The sequence below is a fragment of the Pholcus phalangioides genome, unplaced genomic scaffold (assembly GCF_987345545.1).
Source record: "Pholcus phalangioides strain wild (caught in Gottingen) unplaced genomic scaffold, Ppha-v1.0 ptg000001l_1, whole genome shotgun sequence".
Lineage (NCBI taxonomy): Eukaryota > Metazoa > Arthropoda > Arachnida > Araneae > Pholcidae > Pholcus > Pholcus phalangioides.
The window spans coordinates 2,395,041-2,419,358 of NW_028301594.1; the positions used below are offsets into that span (position 1 = coordinate 2,395,041).

The 24,318-nt window shown below is 41.0% G+C and overlaps 2 protein-coding genes across 3 annotated transcripts in view; one reads left to right on the forward strand and one right to left on the reverse strand.

The window, feature by feature from the left end:
- Window positions 1-16,817, forward strand: LOC149089669 (arylsulfatase I-like). 2 transcript variants are annotated; one of them, XM_089235421.1, is made up of 10 exons: window positions 1-170; window positions 6,538-6,752; window positions 6,848-7,007; window positions 7,592-7,704; window positions 7,829-7,963; window positions 10,011-10,139; window positions 10,240-10,366; window positions 10,947-11,243; window positions 12,840-13,297; window positions 16,441-16,817. In XM_089235421.1, the coding sequence occupies exons 2-10, from the start codon at window positions 6,543-6,545 to the stop codon at window positions 16,600-16,602; spliced, it is 1,791 nt and encodes a 596-aa protein (XP_089091547.1). In that variant the 5' UTR covers window positions 1-170; window positions 6,538-6,542; the 3' UTR covers window positions 16,603-16,817. The 2 variants fall into 2 exon arrangements, with proteins under 2 accessions (XP_089091547.1, XP_089091612.1); XM_089235486.1 differs by lacking the exon at window positions 12,840-13,297.
- Window positions 16,783-24,318, reverse strand: part of LOC149089670 (arylsulfatase B-like) — a 14,059-nt gene continuing 6,523 nt past the window's right edge. The window contains exons 5-9 of the mRNA XM_089235532.1: window positions 23,449-23,571; window positions 23,209-23,338; window positions 21,457-21,753; window positions 19,937-20,391; window positions 16,783-18,873 (exon numbers count right to left, since the gene is read on the reverse strand). Of these exons, the coding sequence (XP_089091658.1) occupies window positions 18,721-18,873; window positions 19,937-20,391; window positions 21,457-21,753; window positions 23,209-23,338; window positions 23,449-23,571 (1,158 nt within the window). The 3' untranslated portion in view covers window positions 16,783-18,720. The remainder of the gene's footprint in view (window positions 18,874-19,936; window positions 20,392-21,456; window positions 21,754-23,208; window positions 23,339-23,448; window positions 23,572-24,318) is intronic.

Here is a 24,318-nt window from a genome sequence, read left to right on the forward strand (position 1 = left end):
GACTATGACACACACATACACCGTGGATGTCGGGATATTCCTTCGTTTCGGGGCACGGAGAAATAACCGCGTTATGCTGAATTTGTACAGCTGCTGCTGCCTGAAGTGGAATTCGTCTACAACAACAACAAACATTGGTGTATAGCAATTTATACAAGTGGACCGTTCAAGTAAGCTTTTGTTATCGTACCTATTACCGATATAGCGTCGCGAGTAGTCAGGTCAAAGATCTCTGATTTGTTGAACGACATTTTCCATGTTTGCACAGCTGGATGAGCTTACGTGCAATGCCTTTTCTCTGCTGGAATAGACTGTGCTACTTCAACTCATTTTATTCCGTTCGAGTGGGTACAAATAATGGCTATTTAATTTGTTTTCAATTAAAGAGAATAGCGGACCTACCTTCGTAACAAGTGCACATGTTAAAGCCAAAGCTCGAAATCAGCCAGTTCACGAATTGGCCAATATCGTTGTAAATTGGCTAATGCTCGAATTTTTGGCTTTGGCCCTGGTCTACCATTTGAAAAAGTCTTTCTGCAGAGAGCAGCCATACCTACAACACGATACGATACAGACCCACAATAGTAGCAGCCAGTTCGCGAAGTGGCTGGAGTTCGCTGGCCATAGTCAGGGCCGTCTTAAGAGTATCATGGGCCACCGGGCCAAGTGGTTTTTCGGAGGCCATACCTGACAAATCCTAGAAAATTTCAACCGGATCTCTCATTTTTGTGAGGCCCCTCTTCTCTTGAGGTCCCCGGGCAGTGTCCGGGTAGGCCCATGCGTTAAGACGGCACTGGCCATAGTCCAAAAACAAAAGGCACGATTCAGGTTCATCGCCCAGTTAGCGTATTTTTTCGTGATGATTATGTCCACTTTAGCTATGGCAACCGTATGAGACGATGACCATAGACAACCATAGAAAAACTATGAGAGAAAAACTATGTCTATACATTGTTGTATATATATAAATAGTTTTTCTCTCAAATTTATCTTTTTTTTTCTTTCTCGTCACATGGAGCTATTGCAATACAGCTACTATATATACACTGCTCAAAACAATTAGGGGAGCACATGGTTTTAACAAAATTACGCAAAGATGTATACCGATAAGTAACATAAAATGAATCATCCATAATTTAAAGCCTAGCAGGAAACGGAAGAAGAAAACTTCATATGCAAATCAAAGTTCATGACGTCAAAAAGGAGAAAAGGGCAGAAATCGGGATGTTGCAGAAACGTCTGTTTTACTGCCGTAACTGTGAAATTCGATTGCGCAGTATTTTTTTTTGAGACAAGGTGACTTGAGGATGTCTCAACAACGTGATTTACCGGAATCCATGGCATGGCGTGTTATGGGCAGACTGGAATCCGGGCAAACACAACGTAGTGTCGCGAACGCTGTTGGAGTCGCCAGAAGTGTTGTTGCAAGGCTGTGGAATCGATTCCAAGAAACAGGAAATGTTAGACGTCGACCAGGGCAAGGTCGGCCACGCGCCACTACAGCAACTGATGACCGGTATATACGGTTAACAGCCCGTCGAAACAGAACAAATAATGCTACGCAGCTGCAAAGACGGTTGCTCTTGGCAGCAGGACGAAGAGTGTTTGCCAAACAGTACGTAATAGGCTTCATGAGGGAGGGCTCTATGCACGTAGGCCAATGGTCTGCATTCCGTTGACCCCACGCCACCGTGCGGCCCGAAGAAGATGGACTGCTGAACATCGAGATTGGGAGCAACATGATTGGAGCCAAGTGCTGTTTACAGACGAGTCCCGATTCAGTCTGAAGTGTGACACCCGATGTGTTCTGGTATGGAGGGACAGGGGCGCTCGAAATAACCCCGCATTCGTTCGTGAAAGGTCACAATACAGACGAGCTGGTTGGATGGTATGGGGTGGAATCAGCATAGGCGGACGTACGGACCTGCATATCATTCGGAATGGCACTTTGACGGCCCGAAGGTATACAGACGAGATATTGCGACCTCATGTCATGCCTTACGCTGGAGCCATTGGAGATTCCTTTGTTTTCCAGGATGATAATGTCCGACCGCATAGAGCTCGTCTGGTGGAGAACATGCTTGAAGCGGAAACAATACAGCGTATGGAATGGCCAGCGTGCTCTCCTGACCTGAATCCAATCGAGCATGTTATCGGACGACGCACTGCTGCGCGACCAAGGCCGCCTGTTACTGTCCGAGACTTGCAGATTGCACTTCTTGAGGAGTGGAACAGTATTCCCCAAAGTCTGATCGATAACCTCATCGCATCCATGGCAAACAGGTGTGCAGCAGTGTTAGCTGTTCGAGGAGACCACACGCCCTATTAAAACTCATGCATCATGTCTAAACAGTACTTTTTTTTATCGTTTACATGTAACCAAATTGTTGCCCTAAATCATCTTTTCATGTTTTTTCCATATTTTCAAAGAATTAAAGCTTAATTCCAAATTTTTTTACGTCTTTTTTCTGTATTGCGCATTGATACGCGTGTACTATCCATTGTATGCCAATACGTGGCTGTCTCGCACGGTTTGCTTCACTTTTTTGCTTGCTCCCCTAATTGTTTTGAGCAGTGTATATACAGCCAAGTATCACACGTTGGCGATGAAAAAAATGGATTTAGCACATACCAGACCGTCTTACATCAACACATCGAACTTTGGCCAGGGATCTCCAGCAACTTTGGGAATTGGCCGGCCAAAGTCCGAAATATCACTGGTCATTTCTTAAAATCGGATTTTGGCCAAAATTATCGTTTAGTTCGAGAACTGGTTGCGCTTCTGACTTTGTCCGTAGCATATATCAGTGGATCCCGATCTGTGCCCCACAGAGCTCTTAGGGCCCCATGTTTTTTTTCTTTCTATCTTTCAAACCGAGCACAACTTAGGTCTATCGCCATGGGCAATTTACTACCTATTGAATTGTGCCGGAAGTGTAAGTGTGTGTCTACCTAACAGTCTGGGTGAGTATCTAATGTTGTGTCTGATTTCTCAGTGCTGCCATCTATATTTCAAAAGTGAGTGAAATGTAATGACTGAATATTTGTACCGTTTGTAGGCCTGTTGCTCTTGGCGGGACTTTTTTAAAGGGGAGATCGACTTGCATTCGCGCTTCGAAGCTGGGAACCCCAGTAAACCAACTTTAGCCGACCACAGTCCTCAATGTGCACTTCCAAGGGCGGCCCCGCGGCCAGTCCAGGAAAGTAAAACGAAGCAGTAAATTTAGTGAATAAATAACAAAAAATCAAGGGCGGGTCTTACCCATCGAAATTGGTTTAAAAAAAAAGGGTTCAGTCAAAATATTTGGGAACCATTGGTGTAGAAGAGAGGTCTTCAACCTTTTTCAAGTAGGGAGCACTGCCTGTATCCATATTCAAAAGCAGAGCACCCTCTTCGACAAGTTCGACATACGAATGCATGAAATTAAGGATGATTTCAATCCTAGAACGCAATTTGTGTGCACATGGTACATATTTAATTGGAACGTTGATCAACTGCCCGCGAGGACAAAATCAGGCACGAGCACCGAGCACTCTGGGTGCTTCAGGGGAGCACCGTGGTGCTCGCGAGCAACGGGTTGAAGATGCCTTGTGTAGAACAATATACCTTAATCCAGAGGTTCTTAACCTTTTCCAGCCGTGACCCAAGATCAACAAGCTCGGCTTCGCGACCCATGAGATGATTTGTTCTTCGAAATTTGTGAAACCAGGGACGAAATAAGTGCATTTATAACAGAAATAACTGTAAATGGATTCGTATAACTCATTCTAGGAAGACACTGTGAATCAGGTTTGGGTCAGGACCCATATTGCTCGAGAATCCGTGTACGTAAATGGATTGTACGACACATTTGGGAAGCCACTACAAATCAAGTTTCTGCCGGTGATCTATACATAGCTCAAGAGTCCCTGGCTGTCAGTGGATTCTACTCATCTCGGAAATCCCTGTGAATCAGGTTTGGGTCGGGAACCATAGCTCAAGAGCCTCTGTCTGTTAGTGGGTTTGAGCGACCCATCTTGGAAGCCTGTGTGACCCAAGTCTGGATCGTGACCCATAGGTTAAGTAACCCCTGCCTTAATCGTTTTTTGACAATGGACCCTGTTTGGACACTTTGGACCCTATTTTATATTTGTGTATATTTTACTGCAAAAGCCTGGCCACTTCGCAAAGTGGCCAGCCCAGTTGACCCAGCCAATGTCTAATGTCCGGACTTTCACCCGTCCATAGGGACGGGCGAAAGTCCGGACATTAGACACATGTTAGGTATACATCCCTATATATGGATTACTAAGATATCGATATTCAGATTCCTTTGATCGTTAGGGTTTCCATAGCTAACCATAATAACTGTGATTAGCTATGGCTAGTTATAAATGGCCATAATTTTCACAAAAAAAATATACCAACGTCGGTGATGACCCCGAATCATAGGGATCGATATATAGGGGCCGGCTAAATCCCGGCGAAAGCTCGAATTTCGCACATTGGCCGGGTCAACTGGGCTGGCCACTTCGCAAATTTGCCAAGAATTTCGGTAAAAATCCGAATTGCAAAAATGATCCGGATTTTGGTCGGCCATTTCGTGAAGTGGCCGGAGATCGCTGGCAAAAGCTCGATGTGCCGGCCCGGGAAGTCAAATCCATTTTTTAAAATCGCCAACGTGTGATAGCTGGCCTATAGCAGTTGTATTGGATTTGCTCCATGTAACCAGAGAAAAAAAAGAAATTTGAGAGAAAAAATTATAAAACTAATTATACAAATAATTTTTTCTGCCAAATTTTGGATTAAAAAAAAATGATTACCGCATCGTGACCATTCCATCGTGATTTCCATAGTTAACGCAGACATAATTATCATGAAAATATACATTAACTTGATAGTGATAGGCCAGGAATCATCGGCCACTTCGCGAACTGGCCGGCCAGTGTCTAATATTAATGCCCGAATTTCGGACTTTGACCGAGTCAATATTTAACGAAATTTGACCGCGACGTGGCCGGCCCTATCACGAATTGGTCAATTTCGGGATTTGGCAGTAACATATTAAAAATTTTGCATACCCTCATAGGAGTGGAATAGCGTGAAGTCTTTAATCCTGCATTAATATTCAATTTCAACCGGTAGGTGACTTCACACTACAATCGCGAATTAACAAATTGAATGAATATCTTAAAATGCAAAAAATATGCACGCTTAAAATAGTATACAAATGCAAACTGATGAACTGTATCGTATGCAAACTGATTTGCCGCATCAGTATTTGCACTGCCTTTTGATTAATTCCTTTCATAATGCTTATGAACATACAGTCGACGTTCGTTATAACGACCTTCCTCGTTCCACGGAAAAAGGACATTATATCGAGAGGTCGTTATATCGAACGTTCAAATAAATCGTCTTAAAAGAATTCATATTCGGGCAGAAAAAGAAATGACATTATATTTATTTTGTTGTAATGTAAGTGGTGGCAGTAAAAAGGCGTCCGATTATAAAATAATAATAAAATTGGAAGAATTAATTATATGCTCTCTAGAACCCCTACTAACCGAATTCTACAACATAAAGAAAGGGTTCTTAAAACCTTTTCCAGCCGCGACCCAAAATTAACAACAAGATCATCTTTGCGACCCATGGAACTGTTTGCTTTTCAAAATTACTGAAGCCAGTGACACAATAAGAGCATTTATAACACGCTGTAAATGAATTCGTACGATTCATCCCAGAATCCCCTGCGAATCAAGTTTGGGTTGAGACCCATAGCTCAATAGCCCCCTGACTATTAGTGATTTGAACGACCCTTGGAAGCAGCTGCGACCCAAGCTTTTGTTCGTGACTCATAGGCATGGCCCCCACAAAGGGTGGGGTGACAAGGCTCCAGCCCTGGGGCCCGGGATGATTTTCATTTTTTTTTGTTTTTTCACGCTATAAATTCATCGTAAAGGGACCCGTAAAAGATCCCATCCTAGGGGCCCTGCTTCAGAATGTGGGGGGGGGGGCATGCTCATAGGTCAAGAACGTCTGATATAAAAGGTCAATGTCAAACGCAATTTGTGCAAAAAAAAAAAAAAAAAAAAAGGAACAAGAATTTTGTTCATTTTTCTCTGAGCAGAGCTGCCATCGGACGTTGCATTGGATTGGATGATCTTTGTAGGACACTATAATGGATTAAAAATAACATGGTATGAATATAGATAAAAATTTGGGCTATTCGTTATAATGGAACTGTCGCTATAATGAATGGTCGTTATAACGAGCGTCGACTGTATCACTGATTCGTTTTCGATTTTTCACGGTCGCCAAATTCTGTCACCATTGTATGTATATGTGAATTTGATTCAAGTATTCGGCTTTTTAAAGACAATGTATAGACTTGACTAGATGTCGCGGATCGGAATAATGATAATAAAATATGCTGATGGAATGCAAGAAATAAAAGAAAATGCCTTTAAGAAATTGCTTTTGTTTTCCGTATTTATTCTCGAATATAAAGGGAGATTCCATACATAAGACTCTCTTTTCTCCTCCCTCCCTTATAGTTTTAATGTTGAAATTGGGAGGAGAAGAAGAAGAAAACAATGGTCTTCCACCGAGCCCTTCACGAATCAGAGAAACTTTTAAAAACCTGGCCATCATGGTCTCCGCTCTGGTCGTCGTCGCTATAGTTTTCGGCCTCGTGGGCTTCTACGCAAAGGACTTGAAACCACCTAGGCCCGATCGGCCTCACATCATATTCATCTTAGTCGACGATCTGGTGAGTATTGCATTTTTAAACGTCAACTCCCCCCCCCCTAATCTACAGGATCGGTAGGTGTACGCAAGAAGTTGTCAAATTTCCTTCTTCACCAGGGATGGAATGACGTGAGCTTCCATGGATCTGCTCAGATACGTACTCCAAACATAGACGCCTTGGCGGCCAGTGGCGTTGTGCTCAACAACTACTATACTCATCCGCAATGCACGCCTTCCAGAGGAGCTCTTCTATCGGGGAGATATGCTAACAGGATTGGTCAGTTCTCTCTCTCTTTCTTATCTAGAAATTATTTCATTGACATTCATACACGAATCTAAGATGTATATCTGTTACGGTGAATGTGCTAAATACGGTTATTATGCATACTTGCCAAACATTTTGGTAAGTCTGATAAGTTTCCCTAAATTTATCCCTTTTACCGGCGATTATGCATAGTGCCTAAGGGTCGTTGGTAAACATGATAAATCGTACTATACACTATAGATGATAATTCATACATGTATTGTATCGTTATATCGGCGTCTGACTATATTCATCACACATACTAAACTCATTTAGAATTTATTTCATATTTATCAAATTCACCAATTATACTAGGATATTACACATAATCACAGATATAGGCGATAAATTTCACGTATTTATCAAATTTACCAACAACACTTGGCTGTTATGAATAATCGACAGTAAAAGCGATAATGTTTTCATCATTTATCAAATTTTATCAACGACGCTTGGGTATTATGCATATTCACCGGTAAAAGTATATATTTATCAAACTTACCAAGACGATTGGTAAGTATGCATAATACCGTATTTTTCGACTTTATTTACCATAGGCCTGCAGCATGATGACATTCATCCTCTGGAGCCTTACGGTATGCCTCTGGACATCGTGACACTCCCGCAGTACTTGAAACAGTTGGGTTATTCCACCCATCTCGTGGGCAAGGTAATTATGTAACCAAAAACATCCTCACATTTCCTCCTACCGTGTTTGATATCTCTCTTTCAAGATTATTGTCTAATTATGATTGTCCTGATCACACGTTACAATTTTCCTTTTTTCTTGTCAGTGGCATCTAGGCTACCACACCCATGAGTATCTACCGACAAGACGAGGATTCGATTCTTTCTTCGGCAATCTCAATGGACAAATGGACTATTATGATTACACGGTATTGGCTAACGAGAAAGATCATATCAGCGAGGTACGTCAATTTGATTATCCGGACGTTTGGTTATTTGATTGAAGGCGATAAGGGCTGTCGAATGTATTGAATGCGATGAAAGACATTTTAGTGATTAGAGGATTTTTCGCATTTTTGTTCTCTATAAGCCGTTTTAGTTCGATTCGCGGCGCTTTTTGATTAAGGCCGGGATTACACTATAAAAGTTTTATGAAAGTACTTTCATAAAACTTGAAAAATGCGACCAAAATAAGTCCATCGGTTACCATCGAGTGAATGTAACTAATAGGCGTATTGGCTTTTATTTTCAAGTTTTGTAAAAGATCCTTTATCAGACTTGTATATTGTAATCCCGGCCTTAGTGCATCTCTACCCATTGAGACGCCACTCAACCTAACTTGCACATTATGTCTAATGGTCGACATCTTTTCCAGAGACTACATTTGGTTAGTTTAGTTTTCAGTGTTTCTTGATCTTTTTTGCCCATATCCCATAAGAGCCATATGAGGACATGTCTCCACTCCCATAAGGACCATATTTCCATCTTATGCCCCAATGTCTTTCACCTAAAGCAGGTGACGTATCATCCTACGTATCTGTCAGGTTCAACGTATTTTTCCCGAATTTTTCAGCGAATTTGTCTAGAATTAGAGATTTTGCTGACGTATGGCAACGTTTTGATGACAATTGGCGTGAAGGTCCGTGTTTTACAGTTTTTAAGATCCCAATTCTACTTTTCTTCTCAATGAAATACGATCATTTATTCATTTGAATGTTTTTCCCGTCAAATACATTTTTGTTTTCTGCGATTTGTAGCCACCGTTAACTTCCCCCCCCCCTCATCTATTTTTGCAGTAATTAGCAGATTTGCCATAAATTACATCTTTTGGCTACAATCATGTAATATATTTAGGATCGCAATTTCCAGTATTTTCCTTGATGAGGTATGCTGAACCTAAGTATGAAGGTGAAATTTTTATTTGAACCTATATAATGGGCATTAGTATATAAATTACAACAATTGAATAATTTTTCATCCAGTTAGAATCGAATCACCAAGTCTGCCTGCGGACCCACCTATGACATCGTCGCAGACCACAGGTTGAGAAACCCTAACTTACAGCATCCTCTCCCATTGTCATCCATGGGTGAGACCCTTTCCACTTATTGAATTGATTTTCATGAGTAAATTTATAGTGAACAAAAAAAAAAAAAAAAGGTCATTCTCCGGATTTGGGGGGTTGGGGGGAGGGTCCCCAGTCGGAGTCGGACAATCTCAACATCATGGAGCCTTGTACTTTGCGGAAGGTAACGGCTCACAAATTGAATTCGGAAACCCTAGTATCTCATCTCACCAAGAAACACATAAAAAAAAATTAACTACAGAATGCAATTGTTAAAACCGCAAAAAATTATTAAAAATTGATAACAGTCGGCTACTCATCACCTCTAGCGCTTTTTGGTGATATCTATTTTTTAAAAAAAAACCCTGTTTTTTACTTTCTTTTTCCCTTCTTTCCTCCAGCTTCTCGTTCTGGAAACTAGTTATTTCTCTTTCTTTTTTCCCCTCTTCCTTTGTCTGTGCTGTACTTGATTATGTGTTGTTTGATCACTCAAAAAAAGAGCAACCCTAGAGTGACGTCAATAGACGCCAAAAAGGAATTAGAAAAGAGCAACTCTAGAGTATTAAATTCCTTTTTGGCGTCTATTGGCGATCAAAATATTAATATTTAAAATTTTTTGAGTGACCCATAATAATTCCGCCGGATTTTTTTAAAATATTTTTGTGCATACTTTAACGAGTAGAATAGGTGGTAATTTTTTCGAAACTTTTTGAGGATGACACCTTCGGATCTTTCCCATGTGAGTGCGAAATTGTGCGCGAATTGTTAGCACTGCCATCTATTTTTCAAACTGTGAGTGAAGCGTAATGATTGAATATTTGTCTGTTGCTCTCTATGACTAGACTTTACGCGGAGGTTGGATCGCATTCAGCTATGCTCAGCTACGAAAACTTTTTTAGACGTTTATATTATCTAGACAATGACTTATTTCACGTCTGTCATAGGTTCCTCCGACTTTCGGGGTAGATTTGTGGGAAAACGAGCATCTGATAGCGAACAAGCGTGGCAAGTACGTGACAGAACTGTACGCGGAGAAAGCAGCCGATCTGATCATGGAACACAAAACTAAGGAGGTAAGTGCCAAAATCTGTCACAATGATTTGCATTACAGTGAAATTTCTGTGACAAGTCGAGGGTTTTTCGTGCCAAAACGTAGTCTTTCCTTTAACGCAGCCCACGTTCCTGCTGGTGTCTCTCACCGCCTGCCATGTCGGAAACGAGTACATGCCTGTCCAAGCGCCGCCGTATCAAGTGAATAAGAGCATGCACATAAGCGACATCAATCGGAGACAGTACGCTGGTATGTAGCCATTCTCCTGTCGAAAAATTCCCACTGACTCTAGAACAGGAGGTTCTTAACCTTTTGTGCGGCCGCAACCCAAAATCCCCAACAACATCAACTTCGCGACCCACGGGACTGTTTGTTTTTCAAAATTAGTGAATCCAATGACACGATAAGTGGATTTATACACCCATCTATGAAGTTCCTGAGAATCGAGTTTGGATTGTGACCTATTGTTCAAGAACCCCTAGCTGTAAGTGGATTTGAACACATCTAAAAAGTCCCTAGGAATCAAGTTTGGGTCGTGACCCATAGCTCAGGAATCCCTGGATGTAAGTGTATTCGTCCTATCCATCTCAGAAGCTCCTGGGGGTTTGGGTTGTGACTCTTACCACAAGAGTCCCTGGCTGAATGAATGAACGCCAGCACTTTGCCACTGGACCTATCCCAAGAGTCCCTGGCTGTAAGTGGATCTGAACGACCCCATATCAGAAGACTCCGCTACCCAAGTTTGTGTCGCGACCATAGGTTAAGAACCCTTGCTCTATTAAACTAGATCTTCTCTCATGAAATTCGTGGAATTATATTTCTCTTGCAGGGATGGTTTCTGCTGTGGACGATCTCGTGGGACGAGTCGTGGGTGCCTTGAACACAAACAGGATGCTCAGGAAGTCCCTTATAGTAATATCTTCAGCGAATGGTGGATTGACGAACGCTCGCTCGGACGGAATTTCGTCGAACTGGCCTTTGAGAGGAATGAAGTATTTCGTGTGGGAAGGGGGTGTCCGCTCTACAGCTTTGGTCTGGAGCCCCCTGCTTCAGCTGCAGGATCCGAGGACGTCAATGCAGCTGATGCACATCACGGATTGGCTGCCGACTTTCTACTTCGCAGCAGGTAAAAAAAAAAAAATGACTCAACTCTTGACCGAACTTACTCAACATCTACACAGACAGGATTTATGGTTTTGCCGCCCTTCTATCATTCCAGTCTAATTTTCTTGACCATACATTTCTCCAAATTGGTCACCTTGTGCTATAGCCCGCTAAACCTCTGCGAATGCGACCTAGTCTGTAAGTCACTCTTTTTTGGTGACTCACATCCTCGCTCACTTTATTCGCCCTCGCCACTCTTTTGGTCACTTTTGTCTTTGCTAACTTTGTTTCACTTTCTCATTCTTTTGGTCACCCGCTTACCTGGTCCCTTACTGTTTAGGTCACTCTTTTGGTCATCATTCACATGCTTGCACAATCTTTAGGTCGTTTTTTTGATAACTCCTATTCTCTCTCTCCCTCACCCTTCACACACACACACACACACACACACACACACACACACACACACACACACACACACACACACACACACACACAACCTGGTCCTTCGCTTTCTAGGTCACTCTTTTGGTCGCCCACTTACCTGGTCCCTCATTGTTTAGATCACTCATTTGGTCACCCACTCACCTGGTCCCTCATTGTTTATATCACTCTTTTGATCATTCATATACTTGCACGCTCTCTAGGTAACTCTTGTGCACCCGACTGACCTGGTCCTTCGCTCTCTAGGTCTTTTTTTTAGTTGCTCACCGGTCTGGTCTCTTGATCTTTGGATTCTAGCTACTCACGTACTTACAAACTCTCTGGCCAGTTCTTAGTGGTCGCTCCTTGACCGGTTTCTTCCTCTCCTGATCACTTTTTGGTTATTTAAACGCTTGTACACTCTCTGTTACTCTTTTGATCATTCACACGCTTGCACACTCTCTAGGTCATTCACGTGCTTACACGCTCTATAGGTCACTCTTTTGGTCCCTCACTGACCCGATTCTTTGCTCTCTAAATCTCTTTTGGTTGCTTACTAACCTGGTTCCTCGCTCTCTGGGTCACTCTTATATTTTCTCACGTGATTGCAAACTCTTTCGTCACTTGTTTGGTAGTTCACTGACCCGGTTTCGTCCTCTCTATGTCACTTTTTTTGTCATTCACATGCACACTGTGTAAGTCACTCTTTTTGTTTAAGTCGCACTGTTTGAGTCACTCTTTTTGTCATTTACATGCCAGGCCACTTTTTTGGCCCACTCATTACATAGAAGGATACAGGAGAGGGCGATAGGGGCAGTCACGGCCCCCCCCAAATCAGTGAAAACTTGTATAATTGGACCCGTACACAATACACACCCTCGGTGATCCATCCCGTCACCCCATCCTCCGTTTCGAAGAGCCTACATCCACTTATGGCTCCCTGACATGGAAAAAGTGATAAGCTCACTGACCTATTCCTTGCTCTCCAGGCAAAGGTGGATTTATGGTTTCACCCTCTGTGGACTTTACAAATTTCGCTATCCTCCTTCCATTCCACTAATTTTCTTGACCACTCATTCCCGAAATTTTCGACCTTTCCGAACATACTACCCTGGGCTATAGCCCGCTAAGCCATCCCTTGTAAATACGCCTCCGCCCTACGTTGTTGTAATGCTTTTAAACCTTTCGGTTGCAGGAGGGGACCTCAAAGATTTGGATGACGTCGACGGATTGAACATGTGGCCGTCGATCTTCAACGAAAGGGTCGGATCTCCTCGTTCCGAAATCCTCCTGCACATCGATCCAATCAGGAACATCAGCGCTCTCAGACAAGGCCACATGAAACTTGTGGTCGGATTGAATCCAGATTCGGAAAACAGCTGGTACGGACCAGTCGGTGACGAGGACGGCAACCTCACCGATTCCGTGGACTCCTGGGTCTGGAACGATTCGAGCTCCGTCAAAGACATCTTGGACTCGTCTGGACATTGGATACTAAAAGAAAACAGTACCTGGAGACAGAACGCCACCATCGTGTGTGGGATCAACTTCTTACCAGAGTCCGGAAAATGCGATCTCGACAGCGGCCCTTGTCTCTACAACGTGACTGACGACCCCTGCGAGTTTCGCAACGTGGCTCATCTTTTTCCCGAGGTAGGAATGAAGTCTATATGACTGATACTGGGGCACCATGGCCGCACATCCTATAGTAGGGCCCCTAGGCTGGAATATTTTGCGGGCCCCCCCGACCACACTTTCACGGACCCCTTTATGATGAATTTATAGCGTAAAAGAACAAAAAAAATAATGAAAATCGTCCCGGGCCCCAGGGCTGGAACCTTGCCAGCCCACCCCTTGTGTGGAGCCATGCATAGCACACATGCTCAACCCATGGCCTGTGAGCTAAATGTGGGGAGTCTCGGTCCCACATTTGGCTAAGAGTCGGTAATAGAAATTCTACCGCCTGCGGCGAAAAATATTTTACCACCCTTAAAATACAACTATCTGAAAAGAGTTTTCTTACCTCCAGTTCCCAAAGTGTGGGTCGTGACCACCCCCCCCCCCCAAACGTTGTCGATTTAAGATGTAACGAGAGAATTTCCTTGTATAAAACATCCTGATGAGAGTAAAATATCAAATCAATATAATAACTCTTCTTTGAAGGGGAAGGGTGGTTTCATGGTGGGTGCACCCGTTTACATTTTTTCCTGTGGGTTTTGGAAAAATTTCTGCCCTTCAAATGGTTAATTTAGCTATTTAGCACATATACCCTATATTTTAACGTGTATAAGGAACCTTATCGTGTATGGAACCCCCTGATTTTTTAGGCTCTACACATAAAAATACGGTATATCATAATCATACGCATTAAAATTAAATACAAAATTTATTAAAAATAATTTGAAAAAATGGACTATTCAATCAGGTATCAAAAGTGTGTGCGTTTGTGCATTTTTATGAGAAAACATTAATAAATTTATATTTATTTTGAACCCAAAGACAAAATTTGTTTATTGAAAACCTACGAATCACATACACTCTTCATTTCCTAGTTTTTGAAACCGTGATTCTCCGCGTTATGTTGCCTATACACGCGTAGCATAAAGATAAGTTTGTCCTACCTTTTTATTTAAATTTTGCTGCGAAGTTTTCTAACGAAGTAACAGCACTGAGTTCATATGTTTGTGACCGGAGGCGTACGCAAGAGAGAAAACATGGGGGGGGGGCGGCCTCCTCAAGACGATCAAAAATCAAAATTATTTTCAAATATTTTAGTAAAAAATTAAAATATCGGAAGAAAATGCTTTTATACTGTATGTGAGTTTTATCCATTTCTGTTAATTTGAAATTTTTTTTTTTGAAGGTTAGTAGTTTTCAAAATTTCTCTGGAAGAGATTTCTTGTGCCCCCCCCCCCCTCTAATGGTCGATATTACGTTCGCCAACACACACACAAACAAGCGGACAGCCTTAATATCTTAACCCAGCGGTTCTCACCCTTTTTTTACTCGCGAAGCCCTTTCTGGTGTATAATTTCTATGGCTAGCCCCGCAGAGAGAGGCCTATTTTTTTATTTATTCATCAAAGTTACAGATTTACTTTTAACATTGAAAAATATTTATAGTTTTCTTTTTTCATATTTACTGTTTTTTTTATATGTTTTCGAGTAGCACCCGGGGAGTTCCCAAGGGCTTCGCGGAGCACAGGTTGAGAACCGTTGTCTTAACCTCTCTCTCTATTCCTATATTTATTTACATCTACCGAATACGTGAGTGAAATGAATAAAATATATTTTTATAGCATCTATTAATATTATGTGGTCACAAAAAAAAATTCTTTGATTAACCAGTTAAAATTTTTAATCAATTCCCAGTCTTACTAGACAGTATGGTGTTGGCTGAAAGAGGCATTTGTCGGGAGATGAACAAGGCATCCAAAGTTGTGCTGGGGGGATTCGACTATAGCATGTATGCTTAACCCATGACCCGCGGGCCAAATGTGGCCTTCGGTGTCATTTGATGTGACCTCAGTACCCATATCCACAATACTTCCTTGTTCGAGGACCGAGAGGATTTTACCATGGTGCATGAGACTCATGAAAACATTCATGGGTCATGTAGCAAGAATGAGAAACGCCCCTTTGTGATTTAAACCTACGTGGCATATTGAAATTTGCATAAGTTTTACTCTGTGCCTATGCTTTTGAGGCACGTGAAATTAAATTTTTTTCTTTGAAGTTTTACTTTTTATGAAACCTTCATCTTATATAATCTAGAATCTAGATCCTAGAATATAAGAGATGAAGGTAGTCAATGTATATTCTAGAATCATGTATATTCTAGTATGTAATTCATGTGTATTCTAGTATGTAATTCATGTATATTCTAGTATGTAATTCATGTGTATTCTAGTATGTAATTCATGTATATTCTAGTATGTAATTCATGTATATTCTAGTATGTAATTCATGTATATTCTAGTATGTAATTCATGTATATTCTAGTATGTAATTCATGTATATTCTAGTATGTAATTCATGTATATTCTAGTATGTAATTCATGTATATTCTAGTATGTAATTCATGTATATTCTAGTATGTAATTCATGTATATTCTAGTATGTAATTCATGCATATTCATGTAAATACGTAAATTCATGTATATCCATGTAAATACGTAAATTCATGTATATCCATGTAAATACGTAAATTCATGTATATCCATGTAAATACGTAAATTCATGTATATCCATGTAAATACGTAAATTCATGTATATCCATGTAAATACGTAAATTCATGTATATCCATGTAAATACGTAAATTCATGTATATCCATGTAAATACGTAAATTCATGTATATCCATGTAAATACGTAAATTCATGTATATCCATGTAAATACGTAAATTCATGTATATCCATGTAAATACGTAAATTCATGTATATCCATGTAAATACGTAAATTCATGTATATCCATGTAAATACGTAAATTCATGTATATCCATGTAAATACGTAAATTCATGTATATCCATGTAAATACGTAAATTCATGTATATCCATGTAAATACGTAAATTCATGTATATCCATGTAAATACGTAAATTCATGTATATCCATGTAAATACGTAAATTCATGTATATTCTAGAATCTAGAACATACATGATTTCTGATCGTCGATAAAATTATTAAATAAATCTATCGGTTGTTTTTAATTTTATTAAAGAACATACTGTGTGCCAAAACTTTTGTGGCGCACTGTAGTTATTATTAATTTTTTTTTTTTTCTTTTTGTCTGAAGTTGGTAGAATCGATGCTGGATCGCATATCGAAACTGAACAGCAGCTCGTTGCCACCGGCGAATGCAGAAGTGGACTTGCGAGGTGATCCAAGATGTCTGGCTTTCTCTTACGAGCCCTGGCTCAAACTCGAAACAGAAGTTTCCGACTGTCCATGGATATGAATGGCATCCAGAGAGAGAGAGAGAGAGAGAGAGGCTGCGCGTGTGGTGAAAGCATTTCACTAACTAAAATCTGACTGTTTTCAAATCAACAACAACTCGTACACATTTCTTTAAATTGTCATATTGAAACACCCTGAGTTGTACAATCTCCCTCGGTATAAATACACTATACTGTCATGTATTATATTGTAAAAATAAATAATAGTTACAAATTACTGAATGGCGTGTTTTCAGTTCATTTTGGAAAACTAGATAAACGTGCAAAAACACTACATGCATGCTCACAGGGCCGTCTTAACCCTTTGAGACCCGTGCATTCATTTTTTGGAATATTCAAAATTTTTTAATATTACTCTAAAAATGCATTAAAAACATAAATGTCTCAACAAATCTTTATTTTTTCAATTCTTTTTTTCAAATTTTCAATTTTTTTTTTGTGAAGAATTCACTTCGCTCAAATTTTTAAGCCTAGATTATGCAGGGCATATTCACCTTCACATACAACATTTTTTTACAGAATTTTAGTGCTAAACTTTATGTATTAAATCACACTTTTCCAGGAGGCACTTTCTCCGGCACAAGCCGTCTTAAAAACCCACTAATATACTGTAGTTCAACTTTAATTTAAGTGCTGCCTTCTGGTGAAAGCCCCAAAAGTTCCTATTCACCATATTTCTAACTCAAAACTTACACAATCCTTTAAGTCAGGGTTCAATTTCCTGAAGATTTGAAGACTGAGAAAAAGCAACCCATACATTTGTGGCACCACGGTCTGAAAGGGTTAAGTTATCCGACTGACATTCCCTTGTTACCTTTCGATAAAATGAACCTTTAATAAAATTTTTTTTTTAATAGAAAGCGTTTCAAAATGGCGAAAATAATAATTGGACTACCTAATGTCATTTTTTTGTGTCTAATTTCAAGAAAAATTCATGTAATATTTGGAAACACGATTGCGTGTGGGAAAAATTCTGGGAATGAAATACAGTCGAATCCCGTTATAACGAATTCTAACAGACCGAAGAAATCACTTCGTCGTAACGAAATTTCGTTATAAAGGAATTCATTATTCCTATGTAAACTTATATGGGGGATTAGAAAAGTGTTCGTTAAAATGAGATTTTTTTTCGCTATAACGGTATTCATTAAAACGGGATTTGACTGTGTATATATATTTTTCCACAGTGCATTCAACTAGTGATGATGCAGGTTATGATCCAAAATTTAAAGGATTGTATGGTACTCATAAGTCACACCAAATCTGTTTGATGTACGTGTGATTGTTTTTGTGTGAAATATCATTCAACATATCGTGTGTATAAAACAATCGTGTGTATTAAAACAAATACACATGGGTAGACTTTAGAGTGACCAAACAGATTCGAGAGTTAATTGCGGCTATTCTATGGCTTTACGTGGCTTTGTGGCTCTCGTCCATGACACCGGTCGTTGTTGTATCTTTGCCTCATGCGTCCTAACTGTTATCGGGCTACTCGGAGTTTGAGAGCCTAGAAAGGAGGTAGGACTCACCATTTTCTTTCTATCTTAGGCCAAAGAACTAGTTTGTCGCTTTAAGTGACGTTGAAAGCTCCAAGTGACGCTCTAATCGTTGAAAAGAAAAAGCATGATATAACAGCGATTGGCTATAGCTATTGCCATTGTGTGGTCATAATGTCGGACTCGAATCGCCAGGATCCAGATTCGAACCCCATCGGAGAAACAGTGGTAGTCGGCGGAAGATGGTTTTTTTCTGTGATTCCTAACTTCGAGGCGTGAATGCGAGCCGATCTTCCAGTTGAAAAGTCTCGCAATAGACCTACAACGATACAGATATTCAATCATCACTCTTCTCATTCATAGCTTTAAAAATAGATGGCAGCTCTAGAATTCACGCAAAACACTAAATACGCGCTTAGGTTGTTGGTTACACGTGAACACTTCCGGCACAGCTCATTCGGTGATAAATTGTCCATGGCGATAGATCGGCTCAGTTAGAAACAAAGGCTATCGCGATAATACTAACGTCACATTTCACTCAAAGATGGAGGATGAGTCAGCCCGGGTTTTCAAGAGTCCCTACTCTGAATAATATTCTCTCTTCATGATTTTTATATTTCCTCAAGGGCATTTCGATGAATGTTCTCCGTCCAACCATGGCACATACTTGAACCCGTGACATCGAGGATCGGATTTCGGATCGACTGGTGCGAACTGAGGTGCGACGGACACTCGTTCATACTTCTCCAGTCGCTTCATCAGCATCTTAACCATCTGAAACAAAAAAAAAACAAAAAAATCAATACTGCCTCCAATAAGTATTATGCATGTGCAGGCTCGGAACTGGGGGTGATGTGGTCAAAACTAGACCATAACGAGAAAAAAAAAAGTATTTGCACTCGACCAATCGGTGGAGTCCCTTTTCCTGAATGTTATGGTTGTTATGAAATATTTATTTTTATTGTAACTTATATTTTAGGCTATAACCGCGCACTCCAACCGTATCAATCAACGATCATGCTAAAGTAGCTTACAAAGATTCTTTTTTTCCTCCTTAAGGTCTAGTCGTGTAGAAAGAGGCGACTTATCGCGAATTAAGGAATATGCCCAGGGTCATAACTAGAAATGAGCATTTTTTTTGTCGCCTGGGCTAAGTATGAATTTTGGCGCGCCTCACCCCGTAATTTTTAACGGAAAAAAAGTAAATCCAACAACCTAAATATGGCCCAGTCTCGTAATCTTCTCAGTTGCGGCACTGATGATGTTCAGTATTTCATGGGACAGGATAATTTCCAAATACAGTAGTATTGAGTTTTTTTCCCCCAATATTATCGCTCGTTATTCCAGGGTTCTTTACCTTTTTCAGCCGTGACCCAAAAGCAACAACAAGATCAGCTTCGTGACCTATGGGGCTGTTTGTTTTTAGAAATTAGTGAAACCAGTGACGCAATAAGTGAATTTATAACAGGACTGCAAGTGGATTTGTACGACCCTTCTCAGAAGCCTTCGTGAATTGGGTTTTGGTCGGGATCTATAGCTTCAAAACCCTTGGCTGTAAGTGGATTCGTACAACCCTTCTCGGAAGCCCCTATAAATAAAGTTTGGTCGTGACCCATAGCTCAGGAACCCCTGGCTAAGTGGATTCATACGACCCTTCTCGGAAAACTCCCTACGAATCAAGTTAGTCGTGAGTAGAAATATAGTCGTGACCACGAGCGAACTCAAGAGCCCCTGGCTGTTAGAGGATTTGCACCACTCATTTCGGAAGCCCTTGCGGACAAAGTTCGGGTTGCCATCCATATATTGAAAACCCCTGCTATATATGAGTACCACATACCATGGGATTATCCTGAGCGATGTTCTCAAGTTCACAAGGGTCGTCGTTCAAGTTGAAGAGGCACGGCTCGACATTCGGCCGACATATCTTCTTGGCGTAATCGTGACATTTCCCGCAGTCGACCGAGAGTTTCGAGCGCCAAGTGTCGGGTTCTGATATGAGCCACATTCCATTCCTCTCCAGTATTTTCTTGACATCAGAGTCTTCCTTCCAGACCCAATCGTCCATTGAACTGGGATTTATCTCCTCTTTTCCTGACGGTCCGTACCAATGGTCGTTGCCGTCCTTATAAACCCCCGTGATCAGTTTGAAATCATCCTTGATTATGGCTGCAGTTTTGTCCATGGGATCTATATTCAATAATAATTCTCTTCTCGGTAAAGGTTCGTCTGTTAGAAGATATTTCCACATGTCCATACCGTCGATGTCTCCATCTAGGTTGGATGCTGTGCCACCTATGAATAAGAAGTGAACAAATTCAAAATCACAAATTATGAATGGTTACGTGGTGAACGTTCAGCTGCAACCATAAGGAAAAAAATAGAGGTACAGTAGAGCCACCACTTATGTAAGTGGTCCAGTCCACCATAATAGGTGGACTGGAATCCCCCTATTTCGATTCTTATAAGCGATTGATTCTTATAACCGATGATGTGTTAAAACAGTGTTTTGTTTTGCCGATTTGGTTCTTATAAGCGTTTCATTCTTATAACCAGTCCATTCTTATAACCAGTGATTCTCATAAGCGGTAGCTACTGTAGTTTAAGGTAGGGGTATTGAACCTCGGACAACTAGCCAAATATTGCCAAGTTATTCAATCCGACCAGAGAAAGATTTCTGGTAGAAAGTATCAAAACACACACACACACACAACACGATGAATACCTGGGCTGACCGTATTTCTTTCATAAAAATGTGGGACATCGCCAAAGAAAGTTATCAAAACAAGTAAAGTTGCCAATAACAGCCGAAAAATTGTTGAATTCAAGTTAAATTGCAAATCTCAGCACACAAAAATTGTTAAAGGCAAGTAAAGTAGCCAATTATCATTGAAATTGCTGCGAAATCGCCAATCATGGAAAATAATGGATACTACAAGTCACAAAATGCAATTCACAAAAAAAACCATATGTTTGACAAATGTGTGTATGCCACATGAGATATCATATATGACTATATTAATTATGATAATTTTTTTGAGTCATAATCATCATAATATAATTATGTCATGAAAATAATCTTAATTCCTCATTTCAAAAATTTAACAAAAGCTTCCTTGATAATAAGGGGCAAAAAACGGGACATTTTATAAAAAAATTTGGACGGCCAAAATTACGGGAATGTCCCGTAAAATACGGGTTATATAGTCACTCTATACATATAAGTTTCTGACCCGGGAGCGGCAGAAATACCGCGGACTGAAAATGCTGTGCACCTCTTGTTTAGAGGTATTCATGTGGTCACAATCGAGAGGCAAAAATTAACTAATTCAATAGAATATATTCTTGTTTTCTACGTACCAGCGGCTCTGTACAGAGTTGGCAGCCAATCCGTGATGTGCATCAACTGCGTCACGACTTTTGGTGCCTTGAGTCCGAACAGCGGGCTCCATACGACTGCGGGCACCCTGACGCCTCCTTCCCACAGATGGAATTTCATGGACCTGAGCGGCCAGTTGGAAGCGTGTCCACCTCGTATGCCCTCCGGCTCGCCCCCGTTGTCCGAAGAGAAGACCACGATCGAGTTCGAGAGAAGCCCTCTCTTTTCCAAACTGGATAATATCCTACCCACCGATTCATCCAGCTTTTTCACGACTCCTATTGGAGAAGGAAGAAAGATGCAAACGCTATTATCAGACGCAATACAATAATTGCTCTCTGTGGCGAGACTTTTTTTTTTACCTGGGAGATCGACTCGCATTCACGCCCCGAAGTTGGGAACCACAGAAAACAAACTTCAGCTTGTCCCTACTGTAGTGAGAGTGGGAGGTCGAACCCTGGTTCTTGACCACCACAGCGGCAGTAGATGAAATAATGAGTGTCTTCGGCAATTCACACCATTTTCAATAAGGTTGATTCGTACATTCTACAGTTGTGCCATCTAGCGATTAATTTTTGAAATGACTCGTAAATTTCACAACAGCCCCGTTTGCATGTGTAAGATTGGGGGTAGCTTTGGCGATTATTACCTGCATGCAACTTTTTTTTCCCCCGAAGGACTGAGATCCGTCAAAAGAGTCCCATCTTTGTTACGGAATAATGGTGGGTATGACTTCCCGTCATCCTTTCCCGTAATGGCGTAATCCTTTGCGCCGCGAAAACTGCTGTTAGCTCTTTCGTCGGCCATCTTGAATCAACCATTTCCATTCTACCCACGTGACCAGTGGCGACTTCCATTCCCGAGTGGCGTGGTGATAAGATGCTCGTCTACCACCGTGAAGGTTGTTGTCACGGACCTGGGTTCGATCCCGTAGAAGGATATAGATAAGTTTTTCCCTAACGAACTTGAGGCGATCACCAGCAGGCAGCACCCTCATTTCCAACCCATCTCATTAATGTCAGTAAATAGCAATATGGCCAGAGTTGGTGAAGTAGTGACGACTTCCGGAAACAGTGGTGGGTTTATAACCAAACGGGTTGTAGCGAAAATCCCTGATACCGTTAACACCCTGGAATATTTTATTTCCCATGTAAACGGGGCTTATGGAGGATAGACCAGTGTGCTCGGTCGTAAATAAATTCATTCTACGACCATTATGGCTCTCCGATGAGCGACACTTAAGAGGTACGAAACCGAAGATCTAACAACCAAACCTCCCCATTAGCAGGGCCACAACTAGATGCTTGGTCACCCGGGGCAAGGGCGCATTTTGACGCCCCCTTGTAATGTTGAAGGAGAGGTTTCAGAATGAAATTTGCGTACACTCGGGTCTAGCGCCCTAGGCACGAGACCAGCCTGCTCCCCCCCCCCCTAGTGGCGGCCCTGCCCATTAGCACACTATATCGTTAGCATATCGGACTTGTACCGGTACCAGTCCGATATGCTAACGATATAGTGTTCTACTGTGCGATTTAACCCGCAACAGACATCGTGAGAAGTAAAATGAAAGATGCCAAGAATTTTTAGTGCAGGGAATTCGAAGAATATTCCACCACCTCGTAGATTCCACATTTTATTTCATTGAGGCAATAAAAAAATTGCAATAAAACGCCAAAGTACGTCAATGCCGAAATAATAATAATAAGACATGATATGGTAAAATGAATACCCACCAGCGTAAGTCCTCCGGCCGACGACGTCACGGACGTAGCTGAAATTCGAAACAGCTTCGGGTGGCGCCTGCATACGCATGTAGTCGTTACCAGTGTGGCACGCCAAGTGCGACACATAGAGGAAAAGAGGCTGAATACAAAATAACAATAAAATATTTAGACGGGGAAAAAAACAATGTGCGTATATATATGATATATATATATATATATATATATATAATAAAAAATGTTCGTACTTACCTTAGTATCGTTGTGTTTCTCTATTATCTCTTCGGCTTTGTCCGTGAATAGGTCAGTGGCGTATCGACCTCGCACGTCTGTTACAGCATCAGTGCCATTGTGAAGATCAATTCCCCAGATTTCCTGTAACGAGTTTAGCCGCTTAACGTACAAGCTTTTAACAACAACAAGGAGTGCAGGAGATTTCACTTTCACCCTCACCTTCCTTCTTTCTCACCCATGTGTCTTAATAGAAAGATGCATGATGGGAGGGGGGGGAGGAATCACTAGACAGAAGTATAGAAAGAAGGGGGGGAGGGGTGGGAAAACAATTTCTGTTGAGAGGGTTACAATGAAGATTCGCGATGATGAGATAAGAGGTAAAGAAAACAGGGAGAGCCGGAATGAATTTTTACCATTTGCGTTAGGACGAGTTATCTCGTTGCTCATTGTTAAGGGGCTGATTTCTTCTCCATATTCGTTTCCTGTCGGTCCGAAAATAATTTCTTCTATTTATCTAATTCTTGGCCAGTCCTCAAATTATTTCACACTTTTTTAAAATTTTTTGCCAGACCACAAATCATTTCTCCTATTTATTCATTAGATCCTCAAATTATTTCATCTATTCATTTAATTTTTCGCTAATCCTCAAATTATTGCTCCTCTTTATTTATCTTTTGCCGGTGAGCAAATTATTTCTCTCGTTACTCCCATAATTTTTTAGTTGGATCGTCTCGTACTCTACGAAACAAACCATCTCTTCCCTAATAATTCGGCTTTTGGGAGGGATTAATCATTCCACTCCACAGATCTGGATCCGCGCCTGTCCCTGGGGCCCAGAGATCAGCCTTGCCTATAAATGTTTTGTTTATGAGGAATTAATTTTTTACA